At 43.5% G+C, this 19,440-nt stretch overlaps 1 protein-coding gene across 1 annotated transcript; it reads left to right on the plus strand.

Annotated features, from left to right (window-relative positions):
• Positions 1–372: 372 nt before the first annotated feature.
• LOC115458682 (coiled-coil domain-containing protein 150-like) lies at positions 373–7,306 on the plus strand. The gene is made up of 2 exons (XM_030188510.1): positions 373–543; positions 6,936–7,306. The coding sequence occupies exons 1-2, from the start codon at positions 376–378 to the stop codon at positions 7,047–7,049; spliced, it is 282 nt and encodes a 93-aa protein (XP_030044370.1). The 5' UTR covers positions 373–375; the 3' UTR covers positions 7,050–7,306.
• The last annotated feature ends 12,134 nt before the right edge of the window (positions 7,307–19,440 follow it).

The raw sequence follows: 19,440 nt of genomic DNA on the forward strand, positions 1-19,440 counted from the left end.
CTCTTCAGGCACCGATTAAGGAGCCCCCACAGGAGAACTTCTGTAAGGCTGATACAGACTGCTCTTGGGCATCTTACCAGGATCCAGAGGTTAAGAATATAAGAATAGCCATACGGTATCAGACCAGTGGTCCGTCTAGCTTAGAATCCTGCTTCCAACAGTGGTCAACCCAGGTCACAAGCACCTGGCAGAAGGGTCAGACCATGAAAGGAGAAGATCTCCCCCCTGAGGAGCTCTCCTTCACTGAATTTGTATAGGATATGTACACCCTCTGTTAATTTCTCTTTCATATCACTAGGTACACCGTATGCTACACTCATTCTGCTGTTTCCATTTCATATACGCTATTCTAAACTCTCTGCTGCTTCTGAATCCATGCAGATTTCTGCCAACCTAGAAGAAGCTCACTGCTGGTTTAAAGCCAAGTTTGACAGTTTGCGGCAAGAATTGGTGAGGAACCAGAAGTGTGAGAAATGCTGTGGTGGGAGCCGAGTGGAAGAAGAAGTGAAGAGCTGTATGGCTGCTCTGAGAGAAGGAAGAAAGGTTAGTACGGAGGGAAGAGGGTGGAAGAGAGGGTATTGGCACAAGTACTTTATGTATCAAGTCTGCTTTCTATATGAGTTCTTTCTTATATCGTAGGGACACTCTCTCGTACCCCAGGACCATCAACAGGATTATGCCTAAAGTTCTAGTTGTTTTCTTTGATCAAGGGTATATTGACTTCTTCCAAAAAGGACCAGGATGCTCAGAGCCAAAGATTTGTGGAATAATTACATTGATGTTTGATAGGTTTTGGTAGTAAGTTCTACCATTTAGTACCCAGATAAGTGAGGTCAGTTGATAGAATAGATTTATACACAATTTTTCTGCAGTTTGGAAATGTAGTGTAAAATAATCTCTTGCTCCTGGGACTGCATTGTGCAGGGGAAGTTCTATGAGTGGTTGCATGTGATTTGGGGCTATTCCATAAATTATAAGATGAATAAAAGCACATAACTTCAAGTGGACTCTGGCTTTTATAAGTAACCAATAAAGCTTAATTAGCAGAGGGGTTGAACTGTCAAAACGTGACATATTATAAATATAGCGAGCTGTTGTGTTTTGAACTATTTGAAATATTTTGATTAACTGTGCTGTACAACCGACATACGTTGCACTACAATAATCCAGTTGTATTAGTACAAGGGATTATACTAGGAGTCTGAGAGTCGAAGTTGGGAGGTAGTTCCTTACGCATTTTAACTTCCAAAGAGTTTTGAGAGTTTTAGAGGCAACCAAAGAGACTTGTGGTTTGAATATTAAGCGATGGTCTATAATTACTCCAAGTGTTTTTAGTGTATTTTCCATTGAGTAGGTGGTTTGGTCAATTGTGAAGCAGTTGTATGATCAAAAGGGTCTGTTACTACTAAGAACTTGGTTTTCACAGTTGAGTTTTAGTCTTGTGTGTTCTATGAGCCATTTCAAGTACAATTTGAACACTAAGAAGGATGAGATATTGTTTTGATTCTTTGCAATTTAAACTGGTCGTTCAAGCATTGGATTTGAGCCATTTAGATTATTGTAATATTCTTTTTGCAGGCTGTTTTCACAGTTGCTTCTGAAGAAACTGCAAACCTTACAGAATGTAGCAGTCCGTTTGTTTTATTTTTCTGCAAAACAATTTGATAGGGCTACGCTGTTATTGATTAGAGCTCACTGGCTTCCAATTTGAGCTAGGGTGTACTTTAAAGTCTGCACTATCATATTAAAGACAGCAGGATGTGTGTTATCACTTTTCCCTGTTATGATGTTACTGTATGATTGATAAATAGTCTGCCATTATGTTTACCTTCTTTTAAATCTGTTAGATACAAAAGGCTATTTCGTTCTCTTTCACAGAAGATAAGCTTTGGAGTGATCTCCCTGCTATAATTCGATTTTCTCTTGGTCTTTTTCAATTTAGAAAGTCTTTGAAAACATGGTTGTTTGAGAAGTTCTTGTACTGAGAATTGTGATTGATGATACTTTTTATTACTGCTGATTTTTATTGTATTTCCCAGGTATGCCTGGTCTTCTTTTTATCTGTAAACCACAAAAATCCCATAAGGTTCTTACAGCATAAAAGTTTTTTTTTTTTTTTTTTAAGTTTAGCACAACAGTTCAAACTCCATCCTTTTGTATGAAATAAATAAGTTACAGAAGGTCAACCATGTAACTTTTTTAGACTGCTTAAGGACCCATAACATGAAAAATCAGCCACTCTCAACATTTTGGATCGGAGGTTTTAGCCACTTTCCCCCAGATGTCATCATACATGTACAATAATCCATAATGAGGGTAAGCCCAAGTATCTAAAACAAGAGGAAGCTCATTTTACAAGAAATGTATATAAAGTAATATAGCGTTATCTGTTAAATAGCACATTAAATGCAGGATTAATGAGCAAGATCATAGCTATGCATTAGAAATCCCTTTATTGTTCATTTCAGGCTTGATATATCACCTTTCACTAGAACAACCAAGGAAACTTTTACTGAGGATGAGCCCAGGACTGAGATGCTCGAGGTCCTCGACTATCCTTCACCACTTAGGAGTCGTCCACCGTTCCTTTGCATAAGGTTCTCAAGAAGACTTTGCTTAGGAACTGGACGAAACCCTTATCTAATCCCACCATCCCTAAGAAAATTGAGTCTCAGTGTAGGGTCCATGGAGAACCTGAGTTGATGAGGACCCAGTTACCTCACGACTCTATGGTTGTGGACTCTGCCCTGAAGAGAGCTGGCAGTTCTAGAGATTTTGCCTCAGCGCCCCAGGGGCGGGAATCTAGAACTCTCGACTCCTTTGGGAGGAAGGCCTACCAGTCCTCTATGCGCGTGTCCAAGATCCAATCGTATCAGCTCTACACGAGCATCCATATGCGGAATAATGTGAAGCAACTGGCGGACCTGGTGGATAAGCTCCCTGTGGAACAAGCCAGGCCTTTTCAGGAGGTGGTCAGGCAGCTGAAGGCGTGTCGTAAATTCCTGTCCAGGGGTGCTTATGACATTTTTGATGTTGCATGCAGGTCCGCTGCTCAAGGTATAGTAATGCGCAGACTCTGACCTGGAGAGTAGGACTCAGCAGCGGCTTGCGGATGTCCCTTGCCGGGGGGGATAACATTTTTGGCGAGAAGGTTGAGCAGGTTGTAGAGCAGCACAACCAGCGGGTAACCGCCCTCGATAATCTCTCCCACCGGGCGCCTTCAGCATCTACCTCAACTGGTAGACGTTTTTTCCAGGGCAGGAGGAGTGCTCCCTATTCTTATAATAAGTGTAGGTACACTCCACCTGCTCGACAGCCTTCTTAGGATCAGCCCCAGCGTGTCCGTTCTCGTCAACAGCGTGCGCCTAAACGGGCCCCTGCAGCTCCCCAGCAAAAGCAAGGGACAGGCTTTTGACTGTCTCCAGATGAGCATAGCCGCAGTAAACGTGTCCGTGCCGGACGACTTACCAGTAGGAGGGACGTTAAAATTTTTTCACCAAAGGTGGCCTCTCGTAACCTCCGATCGGTGGGTTCTCCAAATAGTCCGGTTGGGGTACACCCTCAATTTGATTCTACACCTGCAAATTGCCCACCGGGAGCTCAGTCTTTCAGCTCCCATCACAAGCAGGTACTTGCAGAGGAACTCTCCGCTCTTCTCTGCGCCAATGCAGTCGAGCCCTTTCCACCCGGGCAAGAATGGCTGGGATTCTATTCCAGGTACTTCCTTGTGCAAAAGAAGACAGGGGGGATGCGTCCTATCCTAGACCTAAGGGCCCTGAACAAATTTCTTGTCCGAGAAAAGTTCAGGATGCTTTCCCTGGGCACCCTACTTCCCATGATTCAGGAAAACGATTGGCTATGCTCTCTGGACAAAGGATGCTTACACCCACATTCCGATACTTCGAGCCCACAGGAAGTATCTTCAATTTTGTCTCGGAACCCAACACTTCCAATATTGTGTGCTGCCTTTTGGTCTGGCCTCGGCACCCCGGGTCTTTACAAAATGCCTGGTGGTGGTCGCAGCGTCGCTACGCAGACTGGGAGTGCATGTGTTCCCCTATTTCGACGATTAGCTGGTGAAGAGCACCTCGGAGGCAGGAGCTCTACAGTCCATGCAGATGACTATTCAACTTCTGGAACTACTCTGGTTTGTTTTAAATTACCCAAAGTCCCATCTCCTTCCAGTTCAAAGATTAGAATTCATAGGAGCTCTGCTGGACTCAACGACAGCTCATGCCTATCTTCCTGAGACCAGGACGGACAGTCTTCTGTCTCTTGTCTCCATGGTCAAGAGCATTGCAGCAGATCACAGCTCGGCAGATGTTGAGACTTCTCGGCCACATGGCCTCCACAGTCCATGTGACTCCCATGGCACGTCTTCATATGAGATCAGCTCAGTAGACCCTAGCTTCCCAGTGGTACCAAGCTATCGGGAATCTAGAGGATGTGATCCAATTGTCCATCGGGTTTTGCAATTCTCTTCGGTGGTGGACCATTTGATCCAATATGACCTTGGGACGCCCATTCCAAATGCCTCAGCCAGAAAACGTGCTGACGACAGATGCTTCTCTCCTGGGGTGGGGAGCCCCTTGTGTCAGGAAGCCGTCCAGATGTGGCTTTCGGCCCGTCGTCGAGGCATGTTTCTCCAAGCCACATATCTGGCAGGCGTAAACAACAGTCTGGCCGACAGATTGAGCAGGATAATGCAACCTCACGAGTGGTCGCTCAGCTCACTTGTGGTGTGCAAGATCTTCCAAGAGTGGGGCACCCCCTTGGTGGATCTTTTTGCCACTCAGCTCAATCACAAGGTCCCTCAGTTCTGTTCCAGACTTCAGGCCCATGACAGACTAGCGTCAGATGCTTTTCTCCTCAATTGGGGGGAGGGTCTTCTGTATGAGTATCCTCCCATACCTCTGGTGGGGAAGACTCTGCTGAAACTCAAGCAAGACCGTGGATCCGTAATTCTGATTGCTCCCTTCTGGCCGCATCAGGTTTGGTTCCCTCTTCTTCAGGAATTATCTTCAGAAGAACCGTGGAGATTGGAGTGTTTTCCGACCCTCATAACTCAGAATGAGGGGGCGCTTCTGCAGCCCAACCTCCGGTCTCTGGCTCTCATGGCCTGGATGTTGAGAGCGTAGAATTCGCCTCTTTGGGTATCTCTGAGGGTGTCTCTCGAGTTTTGCTTTCTTCCAGGAAAGATTCCACGAAGTGGTGTTATTCTTTCAAGTGGAGGAGGTTTGCCGTCTGGTGTGATAGCAAGGCCTTAGATCCTCGCTCTTGTCCTACACAGACCCTGCTTGAATAACTTCTACACTTGTCAGAGTCTGGTCTCAAGACCAACTCCGTAAGGGTTCCTCTTAGTGCAATCAGTGCTTACCATCAACGTGTATAAGGTAAGCCTATCTCTGCACAGCCTTTGGTTGTTTGCTTCATGAGAGGTTTGCTTTTGTCAAAGCCCCCTGTCAAACCTCCAATAGTGTCATGGGATCTCAACGTCGTCCTCACCCAGCTGATGAAACCTCCTTTTGAGCCACTGGATTCCTGCCATCTGAAGTGCTTGACCTGGAAGGTAATTTTCTTGGTGGCTGTTACTTCAGCTTGTAGAGTCAGTGAACTTCAAGCCTTGGTAGCCCATGCTCCCTATACTAAATTTCATCACAATCGAGTAGTCCTCCGCACTCACCCTAAGTTCTTGCCGAAGGTGGTGTCGGAGTTCCATCTGTACCAGTCAATTGTCTTGCCAACATTCTTTCCCTGTCCTCATACCCGCCCTGCTGAACGTCAGTTGCACACATTAAACTGCAAAAGAGCATTGGCCTTCTATCTGCAGTGGACAAGCCCATTCAGACAGTCCGCCCAAATGTTTGTCTCATTTGATCCCAATAGGAGGGGAGTCTCTGTCAGGAAACGCACCATTTCCAATTGGCTAGCAGATTGCATTTCCTTCACTTATGCCCAGACTGGGCTGACTCTAGAGGGTCATGTCACGGCTCATAGTGTTCGAGCCATGGCAGCGTCAGTGGCCCACTTGAAGTCAGCCACTATTGAAGAGATTTGCAAGGCTGCAACGTGGTCTTCAGTCCACACATTCACCTCTCATTACTGCCTTCAGCAGGATAGCCGACGCGACAGTCGGTTTGGGCAGTCGGTGCTGCAGAATCTGTTTCGGACTTAGGATCCAACTCCACCACCCTAGGCCCATTTTTATTCTGTTCCAGGCTGCACTCTCAGATGTTTCTTTGTAGGTCAATCCTTGTTATGTCCTCGCCATTGCGAGGCCCAATTGACCTTTCTTTGCTGTTTTGAGTGAGCCTGGGGGCTAGGGATACCCCATCAGTGAGAACAAGCAGCCTGCTTGTCCTCGGAGAAAGCGAATGATACATACCTGTAGCAGGTATTCTCCGAGGACAGCAGGCTGATTGTTCTCACAAACCCGCCCGCCTCCCCTTTAGAGTTGTTCCTTCTTTTCATCTTTGCTTTTTGATCTAACTGATGTCCCCGTGCGTTGGGTGGGAAGATGGCCGCGCATGCGCGGTGCACGCGCGTGACTGAAGGCTCTAGCAAACTTTGTTGCTAGGAAGATTTCCAGACCTCACGGCTGCCGTGGGCATCACCCATCAGTGAGAACAATCAGCCTACTGTCCTCGGAGAATACCTGCTACAGGTATGTATCATTCGCTTTATTCTATAACTTGTGTTCACAACTTTGCATGGTGCTTGTCAGACAGTGTAGAAGTGCCCCTCTGATCTAGGGAACTTTCCAGAGATTCCACCATTTAATGACCTGCTGCAGGGTGCAGTCTGCATACTGATGATCACATCTTTATATTGCTTTCTTTACTGAGGGACAAGCTTAGTGCATTCTGGTACAAGAAAGTGTGGCTTTATTTCTCGCCTGAGAATACAGTAGTTTTCACTGGTATGTTTCTTTGCAGGACTCTATTAATGAGAAACTAATGAAACTTCCTAGCCATTCCTTGCTGAACCGCTGGGAAACCAAGCAAGAACTGAAACTGATCTCTAGGACTTATCTGAGTGATCTGGACTGAAAATGATGTCAACTGAACAATAAGACGATCTGGACCTAAATTACTATCTTAAATTCAGGAAAAACACCTCTTGAAGCTGGAAACTGGAACATGGAAGCACTAAGGCAAAAGATCCCTGTGAATTTTATTTTACTGTATGTTGGTGCAGTTAAATTTTAATTATGAATGTTTTTTATGTTCACAGCTGAAACAGTACTTAATATGAATTGGAGATCTAAGCATTTTCATAAATAAATGCAAATAACAGACCTTCCTGATCTGTTTTAGTCCCTTTCAATATTGTCAGAAAGGAAAGAAGTGGTGGAACTCAATCAAAATGAGTTAATATGTCAGATTATTAAAAAAAATATTGAGTAAGCTAAACACACTAGAAACAGTTTGTATAAGCTCGGGGAAAATTAAGGAGGGTAAACTAAAAATACAGCCAAGCCTAACCCTTCTAAAATGTATTGTTAATCCAGTCGAGAGATATCATCTTATATAAATTTTATTTATTTTGATTTTCTTTATTAACCTTAATTTTTTTCAAATGGGCTAACATGGCAAAGCAAAAATACTTGTACGAAAACAGTGATGTAGATCACCAACTCTACATGTGGGCTAGTTACTCACAGCAAGATGAACATTAAAAGGGGCATTTTTGATATAATGTCTAAATCCGATTTGGGGCGTTTTGCTAAAAACGTCCAAAAATCAAGTGACGAACACAGCGATTTTCGAACTAGAAAAACATCTTTTTGCTTTGAAAATGGCCATTAGATGTTTTGTAGACGTTTTCTGCTCAGTGTGTTTTACTTTGATGACCATTATCAACAAAAAAATTTCCAAGGGAAAAACACACAAAATCAAGTGATTGGGACGTCTGGGATGGGGGACAAGATTTTTTGTAGACTGGCCAAACAGATATCCCAGCAGAGCAGTGAGGCACCCTAGGGGGCGCTGTAAATGGTCCCAGGTACACATCTCGCCCTTACCCCCTTATATTGTAGGGGGAGCCCTCCAAATCCTACCAAAAACCTTCTGTACCCAACTGTACACTACTACAGTAGTCCTTATGGCTGCAGTTGTCACCTATATGTGAGTACAGTAGGTTTTGGTGGGTTTTGGAGGGCTCACACTTTCCACCACAAGCGTAACAGTAGAGTGGGATATGGGCCTGGGTCCCCTTCTCTACAGTCCACTGCACCAGGCTACTCCAGGGACCTGCTGGTACTCTAATAGGATTGGCCATAACATCTGAAGCTGAGTCTGGTATGTACTGTTTCTTTCATATCTTTTGGGAGGTGGGAGGGGGCTCAGTGGCCACTGGGGGAGTAGGGGGGGTCATGCCTTAATCCATCCAGTGGTCATCTTGTCATTTAGGGCACCTTTTTGTGATTTAGATGTGATTGAAATAAGTCTAGATCAAAACATCTAACTTTTAGCCGTGGACGTTTTTGCTTTGCTACATTATGGCAGAAGAACAACCAAGTTTTGGGAATGCCCAAATCCCACTCCTAACCTTTCCCCTTGTGATTTGGATGTACTTCAGACGAACTGCATAGAAAAATTCTTTAAAATGGGTTTTGAAGATGGATCACGTGACGCCATGCTGGAGAGTGGTAGCACCTGAACGCTGCTCCGGCGCCTGACCTCTCCCCCACGCGCATTGAAACACGATTTGACTTGCTGTAAGCTATTCCTGGAAGGGGAAAAAGAGCTGATTTCGGATACGGAATTAATAGAACAAAAGCGAAGGGAGATGGCGGCTAAAACGGCTCAGAAAGATAAGCTGCGCCAAAAGGCAACGGATTCTAAGATGGCCGCCGTACCCAGCAGCGCGGACCCGACAGTAGCGTCGATCTGGGTCTCAGAAATAACGACAGAGATGACCGCGGTCCTAGAAGATCTACTTGAAAGACGCCTCACACCAATTGACACGAAATTGGAGAAATACAAACGAGAATGGAGGATCTCACACGCGAATGTGTTGCCTTCCAGACTAGGACCGGAGAGGTAGAAGACCGGGTTACTGTAGTAGAAGAGACACAAAATACACTTTTACGAACAGTAGAGACATTGGAACAAAAGATAGAGGACTTGGAAAATAGGTCCCGCAGAAACAACCTCCGATTGGTGGGCCTACCGGAAAAGCTGGGAGGTAGAGATCTAACATCGGCTCTGGAGCGCTGGTTAATGGAGCAAGTGAGATTTCCCCCTGATCTAGGCCCACTAAGGATAGAAAGGGCACACCGCTTGGGGACACGCAGAGATACAGATTCCCGACCTCGGGTGGTCATATTGAAGGTGTTAAACTTTGCCCATAAGCAGTGGATTTTACAAGCCTCACGAGGAGAGAAGAATCTAACATTTGAAAACAAACGGATTATATGTTTTCAAGACTACTCAGTGGGAGTGGCGGGAAAGAGGAAAGCTTTTTCACCCATTTGTTCCAAATTATTTGCAATGAAGAAACGCTTTACCTTGATGTATCCAGCGGTCTTAAGGATAATGCACGAAGGAACGACTCGCACTTTTGAAAAGCCAGAAGAAGCCAGGGAGTTTGTGGATCAGATGGAACAGGAGGAGAGGAGTAATCGGAGCGGAGGCTTACCGGATTGAGTACTGGCAAAAAGGACGCCAAGAGTCAATATGGAATATATGGAATATATGGACATTTATGTCTGGTAACTATTGATACAGAGGATAGTCTTGGACTACTAGAGGAAATAACCGGAGTTGATATAAAGTTAACAGGTTTGAGAGACTATGTTAGCAGGAGGTCAAGTATATGGCTTGGGAGGGGGAGGAAGGACGGAAAAAGGAGTGAGTAAAGTATGTTGAGAATATGGGCGAGTTATAAGAGTATATATGTATGTTCAAATGTTTAAAGGTTAATCTGTTGGATTTATTGTTTCCTCACTCCCACGGTTATAAAGAGACAAAAACAGACATAATGGGAGGAAGGAGGGACCCGGGGTTTTCTTAAAAACGGCAAGCAGTGTATAGGGGGAAAATGAGGGAGAGAGGTTGGGGGGCGACTATACGTGATGAGTCCCTATCAGGGAACGGTCAGAGGGGAGGGGGGATGAGGGGATGGGAGGAGTTAAGGGGAGGAGGGATAGGGATAGGAATGGGGGGAGGGAGGGGGGAATGGGAAGAGTGACGGATACATTAAAAGAAGAAGAGGAATCAAGTGAGGGGGAGGTTCAGGCAAAAGGGAGGGAAGGAGTAATGTTCGACGAGTCTATGGGTACAACACAAATTTTGTCCCGGGAGGGCAGTGGCTGGGATGCCCACCGGGTAGGGTTAGGAGCAAGAAAGCATGCAATATTAGTCGCAGACCAACCAAGATTCCATGGTTAAACTGATCACCTGGAACGTAGGCGGGATCAATTCACCCATTAAGAGATCCAAAATCCTACAGCAATTGCAAAGATATAAAATAGATGTGGCACTGTTACAAGAGACACACTTAAGTCAGGAAGAACACGCTAAGCTGCGCACCTGGTGGGTACAAGAGTGCATAGCTGCAAATGCTCTGGGAAAAAGAGGAGGAGTGGCGATTTTAGTCCGCAAAGGAGTGGCGGCCACAGTGAAAACCCTCATGATAGACCCCGGGGGGAGATATGTCATAGTAGAGCTAGACATAGATGGGCATAAATGTGTGATCTGCAATGTATACGCACCAAATCAGTATGACAAAAAATTTTATAACTCGGTGATAGGACATCTGATGAAATATGCTGGGTCACCTATAATAGTGGGGGGAGATTTTAACACAGTATGGGAACAAACGATAGACAGCTCCCAAGGACAGAGGAGGGATGTGGCAGCATCTAACCAGGGATTAAAAAGACTGGGGAAAATGATAGACTTGATTGATATATGGAGGATGCTACACCCCTTGGAGAGGGATTTTACACATCATTCTCGAGCTCATGCATCACAAGCTAGAATAGACTATTTCCTGGTCACTAGAGATCTGTTTGGACAGGTAGCCACAACCAATATAGGACCCTACACGATTTCAGATCATGCCTGGGTATATATGGAGTGGGAGGTGCCTACTAGAAAGCCTAAACAAAAATTCTGGCAGTTCCCACTGGAATTATCTACAGATAGACAGTTGGGTGAAAGGCTTCAGAAGAGTTGGGAGGAATATAAGACCATTAACAAGGAACACGAGACTGACCCTTTACTGTTCTGGGATGCCGCCAAGGCGGTGCTTAGAGGAGAAATTATTAGTCACACACATCATGTCCGAAAGGCCCGAAATAGAGAAATACTAAGATTGAGTTCTATGATTTGTAGGGCAAGACAGTCATATGGGAAGACAAATCAGCCTGAGCAACGCACTAAGTTACTGGAGTTGCAGGTGGCCCTGAATGAACTACTGCATAAGAGAGCGGCTAAATCACAAACTTATTATAGATTCCAATTACATAGATATGGTAATAAATCAGGTCGCATGATGGCTCGCTTGGCTAAGCCTAAGTCACAAAACAGGAAGATACTACAAATGAGAAATAACCAGGGACAGATGGTACGGCAAGATGAGCAGATAGGAGAAATCTTTGCCAGATTCTATGAACAATTATATGAAACGCCAGTTGACCAAGGCCTCCAGGGCTCCTTTATTTAGATACATTACAACTCCCAGAAATAACGCAAAGTGAGAGAGAAGTGTTGAATAGTCCAATTCAAGAAGAGGAAGTAGAGCTGGAAATAACGAGAGGGAAATTGTCGAAGGCTCCAGGACCGGACGGGATGCGTATGGAGTTTTATAAACTTATGAGAGAGCATTACTCCCACGCTTGCTAAGTACTTTAATAAGATAATAGATACAGAGCGTTTGCCATTCAATCTTTCTAGGGCACAAATTACAGTTATACCAAAACCTGGTAGGGACCCACTGATTCCGGAATCATATAGACCAATCATTGTTAAATGTTGAGGTGAAATTGTTAGCAAAAATAATGGCAAACCGGTTAGCGAAAGTGCTGCCAAAGTTAATCCATGAGACACAAGTAGGGTTTGTAAAAGGGAGGACGTCTGCAAAGAATCTAAGACGAATATTAGGGGCATTGGAGATGAGAAAAAGATAACACACCAGCACTACTTATCAGCTTTGACGCAGAAAAACGTTCGATAGAGTGCATTGGGAGTTTCTCTTTGCCACGTTAGAAAGATACGGAATTACGGGACGGTTCACTTCAGCCATTAAAGCGTTATATCATGAACCGAGGGCTACAATTCGAGTCAATGGATTGGAGACAGAGTCGTTCCCGATAAGAAGAGGTACCAGACAGGGGTGCCCATTATCTCCTTTACTCTTTGTACTGACGTTGGACCCCTTGATCCGTACCATCATAGAAAACCCTTTGATAAAAGGGATGCCCATTGGTAAACATCAATTTAAAGTAGCAGCTTTTGCTGACGACCTACTAGTGATGATTACGGAGCCCCAGGATTCCCTTCTTAATTTAATGGAAACGTTTGAAGAATATGGAGACTATGCGGGTTTTAGATTGAACCTCCTAAAATCGGAGGCATTAGCCTCCTCAGACGAAGTAAAGAAGGGATGGAGACGAGAATTTCCCCTGAGTTGGGCGAAAGACTCATTCAAATATCTAGGGATTAGATTGACTATGGACACCAACAGTTATACTCGCTTAATATAAATAGCCTATTAACGGACACGAAGAAACATCTAGGTAATTGGGCAGGATTACCCATATCTTTGAGAGGCAGAATAAATTTAATTCGCATGATGATTTTTCCTAAATGGCTCTACGCCATGCAAACACTACCCCTCCGTCTATTGCAGAAGGACTTGAAGAAGGTTAACAGGGCTTTTAGCCAATTCTGCTGGGCAAAGAAAAAGCCCAGATTGAAAATGCATTTCTTGATGGGGGGCTGGCAAAATGGAGGACTGGGTTTACCGGACCTTCGTAGTTACAACTGTGCCTGTTTACTGAGGCATATAGGAGACTGGGTGAATCAGACAAGTGAATACACCCCATTAGAGATTGAACAAGAATACTTCTCGCCCTACGACCCTTTAACACTTTTGCATCAAGAACGGCGAAACCTGCCGATAAACCTTAAACACTGTGTGATATTACAGCCATTGAGAGAACTTGGAGAGGGTTCATGAAACTTATGGGGGGAAAGGCCACAATCACTGGATTATTATCTATAAGGGGTAATTTGAACTTCGATCCGGGACGGGAAAACGTGGCATTTCTAAGATGGGAAGCCCAGGGGATTTCAAGGATAGAACACATGTTGGATGGGGAAGGGAAGATGATAGAATTTGAAATGATACAAACCAGACTAGGTACACATTGGGGAGATAGGTTTGCATATGCTCAGATTAAGCACTACATTCTTAGTTTGGACCAACCAGCTTTGCAGTTGAAAACGGAGGAGAAAGTGAGAGATTTCTTCCAAAAATTGGAGATTACTGGGGTAACAGTGTCGGCTATACATAGGGCATTAACATTAATTTCCACACCCAAGGACTTTCAGTCCATTAAGCACATGTGGGAAAAGGATTCTGGAGGGAATTTAGGGAATTGGGATGTAAGAGCCACTCTGAGAAGTATTCCTGCCCTTACGGTAGATGAGAGGTTGAGAGAAAGTGGATACCGAGGAGTAATGAGAGCTTATTTCTCCAGACAGCAACTTGCACATATAAACCCCAGAAGTAGTGATAGATGTGTTAAGTGTAATGCTACAGTACATACATTGTATCATGCATTTTGGGGTTGTGTGAAGATCAGAGCTTTCTGGAGTCGGATCCAGACGTATATGTCTACTATAGCGGGAAGGGTAATAAAGGGATCCTGGGACCACTATATTTTAGATACACATCCAGGTTTTCGGATGCTGGATAAGGGAATAAGGACTTGGTGTCGAAAAGTATGTTTAGTGGCCAAGAAAACTATACTACAACACTGGGTTTCTCCAGATCCCCCGTCCTACTGGCAATGGAGGAATCAAATTCATTTGCTAGCCACCTGGGAGGCCAGAAGACGCGGGGATCCCCCAAAAAGAAACAGGCCTTTATGCAAGTTTGGAATGGATATATAGATACGTTAAGCCCGCGAGGACGCAGTCTGCTTTTGAATTTTACCTGTTAAATATAAGATTATATTTTACCTATGGCTCTCATTGTTGAAGTAGAGGGGAGATTATGCTCCTTTGGAGGGAAGTAGGGGGGGGAGGGGAGGGGGGGGGGAGGGGAAGGGGAGAGACGCCAATGGGGCCCAGAAGAGTACAGGGCTCATTTGGGAGATTCATGGGGACTGGGAGGAAGGAGGGGAGAAAATGTTTAAAAGATTGATGAATGATGTTATCACTGTTTGTAAGGTTGGAAGCATCTGGGGCGAATTGTTGTAGACCCCTGATTCTGGTTGTGATACGATGTGTACATCAATAAAAATTGTTGAAACATAAAATGGGTTTTGAAAATAGCGACTTGAGCGTTTTGGACAAAAAAGTCTATCTTCCGCTTTATGCTGCTTTTGGATGTTTTTCTGTTTCGAGAATCAGTCCCTAGGTATCCAACAGCAAAGCAATCAGGCCTGCAGGTTCTTAATTGAGAAAAGAAGGAAAAACCACCTACTCCCTAAAATTCCAACTCAGAACTCATATGGGCATTAAGGGTTCATCACTGATATGAGCTCTAGATTGAACTATGTAGGAAGATCCAGTAGGGTGCAGTAAACAGATGATGCACACTCCTTAGTAAAGCCATGAAAGGGACCTTACAGCTGTTTCAGTGTGACTTGTATTTCCTTGTTGGATATTTTGGTGTTACTCTGGGACAAAGGCAGCACAGTAAGCCTGGAGGTGGACTGACCTTTAAGAGCTTTGCAGGTACTTGAAATGAGAACAGATGTTGCCTGCTATTCATTAGTTATATGGTGTAGCATGACAACAGGCTCTGTACACATACGCAAACCACCAGCACACAAATAAAACAACCTGTGTATGATAAAGAAAGAGCCCAGCAGCAGCCAGTGCTGGGATACAGGTGCATTTGTATGATGAGATACAGGCTGATAGCGAGGGTACATTGTAATGGGAATGAAATGCAATGTGTATGATGAGATGAAGGTGTAAACAGTTAATAACTAGGCTGATCAATAATATTAGGTATTCTTCGTTAGTTAGAGATCATTTTTATTTAATACATTTATGTAGTAATTGTTTTTATTGATCTGTAAACCATTCTGAGCTACGTGGTTTGACACAGTATACAAAATTTGTTATGTTATGTGAAATGCAATGTGTATGATGCAGGCCCAGATTTAAGCACAGGTTAAGCCGGATTTTGACGGCATCAAATGAGAAGCCTGATTCTGCTTGCTTTAGGATTCTTCTCTGGAATCCTGGAGGGAAAACCCTTCTTGACTATGTTCACCAACATCTTAAATACAGCCAGGGCAAGTGGGAAAGAATTCACTGTGTAAGGATGATGAGATTCTCTTGTGTACGATGGAGTGCAAGGTGGGAGTAATACAAGGGGCAGGTACTGCAATGTGAAAGAGAAATAGAGCGTTGCAAGTAATGATGATATGTGCAGGCTGATTTAATAGAGGGCTGGCTGAGGATGAGAGGAGGTGCTAGGTGAGGGTCATGGCATGGATGGGCTGGTGCTGAGTGACAATGATAGGGTGTACACTATGATGGATGGGGTGAAGTGAGAAGATGTCATACACTGGAAAGGAAGTGGTGCTATGTGAGGATGAGAGGGAGGTTGAGGTTCAGTGTGAAGATGATAGGAAATGCATTGTGAGGGATGGCAAGTGCTGTGTGGGATATTCTTTTGGGGACACTTTCTCCAAATGGGTTAGTTTTGTGCATACCATGACAGTAGTGAACCTCACTCCTAAGCTGAAGTGTGTGATGGTCTCAGTCTCTCTAATTTACTGCTCATGCTCATGTAGTACTTGGATGATAGCAAAGACAGCATCCTTCTGGAGTTCGTAAGATGTAACATGTAGGTAAATTATCATGCCTGTGGCATCCAATACAATGGGAAATAGTTCTCTGTCTTCCTGACAAATTTTATTGGTCTCTGATTGCACTGGCTGGTATTTGATTTGATGCACGGAATAATCACTGGGTATCGACTCCTCTTATCAATGCTATTTTCACGTTTTCTTTACCATGATACCTTGTTTTTGTGCCTCAAGCATTTCATTGGTTAGAGTGGGAATGTCCCAGAGATCATAACCTCTTCATTTTCCATAATTCTGTCAGGGTCATTGTACCAATGCTTTTCTAGTGCAGTAATATTATAATGTTTACAAAGATTCCAGTGGATGATCTTATTGTGCTTTCGATATATAAACCTTCCATCAGCTGTGAGATGCGCAGCAGTTTCCAGCTCTTCCTTACGGAACTTACTATATCACTTTTTTTCAGTTTATATATTCTTACTGTGAACCATCTTGTCCATAATCCACTGTCCTAGGCTGCTATTTTCCTTATCCTTTGGTTTCAGTTCACCTTTCAAAATCCATTCATGTGTTTGTGTATTTGCCACCTTTTTCCTGTTTGATGATCTAATTATTTAAAGAGGGTTTTTTTTTGTCTTCCAGCTTCCCGTGTGTACTAATGGATTCTCATTCATTCCTTCTATTCATCACAATGCTTGTGCAAGTTTAATGACAGAGATGGATTCTAGACATTTATTTTCATATTTTAGTACTTTTTGCATATTTGGATCTGTGTTTAACCTGGTGCCACCAGAGAGGAGGAGGAGGAGGAGGAGATCAGCTGGTAACCTGGACAGTCAACTGAGCTTAAGCAATTTTATGTCAAAGAAAAAACAGTGGGACATAGACATGGAGGGGGCATGACAGTGACATAGCCAGACCCATTAGCTCAGCATTTTCTTTGTCCTTACCACCCCCCACATGCTAACATTGGCCCCTTCTCTGAATCTCCACCCCCCCCCCTGTCCCTTCCTGATGTGCCCACCCATTGCTATACCCTTGATGCATGAGGTTTTCTGAACGATAGACTAAACAACAATGGCTTTCTCCATTCCTGAAGATGTCAGCTTTAAAACTAACATCAATTCTTGAGTCTATATACAAATGCCATCAACAGAAATTTTTTTCAGAAAAGGTCCATCAGTGTATGGATGGATTAAAGATAATTTGCAAATTGCCATTGATAAAGCTAAAACAGTTTCCTTCACCACTGATTCATGGTCTTAAAGACTTTTGAAAACACAACTGAATCCTTTGTAAGTCTTACCACCCACTGGATCAATAATGACTTCCAGCAACAGTTTCCTGTTTTTCATTGTGAGTATTTTCATGGAAAGCACACAGGAGTTTACCTAACTGAAACTCTGACAGAAATGCTGTCAAATTAGAATATTCCAAAAAGCGGAGTTTATGTTGTCTTAGGAGATAATAGGACCAACACAGTAAAATCCCTGAGAAATAGATAGGTACATGGCATGAATTACTTTGCTCATACATTCCAGTTATGTTTTCGCAACTCCTTATTCTCCCAAGCTTCCGTGACAACATCGCTTAAAATATCAAGAAAACTGGTTGGACATTTAAGCTTTTTGTCCAATGCAACATTTCGTCTACATGCTACTCAATGTGAACTGGGTCTACCTCGGCACCAACTTCTGACTGATCTTGTGACTAGATGGAATTCAACCTATCACACGTTGGAACATTTGTTAGAGAAAAACAGGGCTATACTGCTTTACATTGCTGAAGTGCATGATCTTAAGTAACCTTGATGAACAGTTTGATGTCTCTGTTAAAACATATTGAACAGTTAACCCATGAAGTAATTTCTCATCAACTCTTCCATTGTTTTACCTGCAGTGAAATCTTTACTTTTTTACTTCAATAAGCCGCTTAGATCAATTATTTATTTGTATTTTGTAGCAGTGTATAAGAATTTTAATAAACATAAATAACACGTCTGATGACGGAATAAAAACACTCCCAGAGACGACAAAATCTGTTACAGAGTAATTTTCACATCTCTTTTATGCACATGGCGACTTTAAGAGATGCATTTCAACCTAAGGTTTCAATTACAAACAACAACAGATTAAGTAAAATGGACTGAGATGAAAATGAAATTTTTCTCAGCTGCAAATCAACTTGTTGAAGATTCACATGATTCATCCCAACCTTCAGGTAATCTGGAATTAATTGAACCTTGAGATGAAACTAAATGTGTGCGAATTTGTAGACATGACATGGTAACCAACAGTTGCTGCTAAGAGTAATGAAGTATATTAGTAGGAACATATGGTCTGAGAGATCTGAACAGAAATGGAGGAAGGCTCGTGTGAATGACTTGATGTGACAATATTAACATTTTGAGAGCAATACGATCATAGGCAGTCGGTGTTCCTCGTAAGAAGATCCAAGAAAACAAATAGGCAGGCCATTCTCAAGATCCAGCACAGAAGAGAAAAAAGATGCGAATTACCAATTGCAATGTTGAGAAAAATAATTTATTCACCACATTATTTAAAATAGGCCCGACACGGCTGCGTTTCACCCTCCTAATGGGCTGCGTCAGGGTCTACCATATAACAACCCAGTGGTGCAGTAAAACCAATTCCACCTACTGGACTAAAAACAACTCCTCTCCTGAGAACAGCAGCAGCATTTCGTGGTGAATCTAAGAAGCTTCTGCTCAGGAGAGGTGTTGTTTTAGTCCAGTAGGTGGAATTGGTTTTACTGCACCACTGGGTGGTTATATCTGGCATAGATTCCGTTGCAATAGTCTGCATGGGTGAGGACCATGGATTGGTCTAGTGTGCGGAATACTTCATTGGGGAAATAGGTTTTTTTTATACGTTTCAGTTTCCACGTTGTGTAGAACATTTTTTTTGTAGTATTTGAGACCCGATTGTCAAAGGTTAAGTATCGGTCAATGGTGACTCTTAGAATTTTTAGTTTATCTGTTACTGGGAGGGATATTCCCATAGCAACGATGTTTGTGAAGCATGTGATGTGAGTATAAGGCAATGTTTTTTCTCTGTTCAGCTTCAACTTGAATGCTGAGGCCCAGGTGCTTATGCCGTCAACGATTCTGGTTGTGATTTCGGACAAATTTTTATTGAACAGGATGTAAATAGACACAGCGTATATGAAGAGGTTGAAGCCTTGTTTGGCTGTTGATTGGGCTAGGGGAGCTATCATTAGGTTGAACAATATGGGTGAGAGCTGCGATCCCTGAGGGACCCCACAGTCTGCTTTCCATGGGGAGGAGATTGTGGAATTCATTAAACTTGGTAAGATGTGGAAATCGGAATCCCACAAACCATTCAAGTGCTTTTCCTCCAATGCTAATTTTTCGAGTATTCTCCGTAGGATATGGTGGTTGACCATGTCAAATACAT

This window comes from Microcaecilia unicolor, unplaced genomic scaffold, assembly GCF_901765095.1.
Source record: "Microcaecilia unicolor unplaced genomic scaffold, aMicUni1.1, whole genome shotgun sequence".
In the NCBI taxonomy this organism is placed as follows: domain Eukaryota; kingdom Metazoa; phylum Chordata; class Amphibia; order Gymnophiona; family Siphonopidae; genus Microcaecilia; species Microcaecilia unicolor.

Coding starts and splice junctions, on each gene's coding strand:
- LOC115458682 (XM_030188510.1), top strand. CDS start 376: ATGCAGATTTCTGCCAACCTAGAAGAAGCTCACTGCTGGTTTAAAGCC. Junction 544..6,935: donor CTCTGAGAGAAGGAAGAAAG/GTTAGTACGGAG, acceptor GTTTCTTTGCAG/GACTCTATTAATGAGAAACT.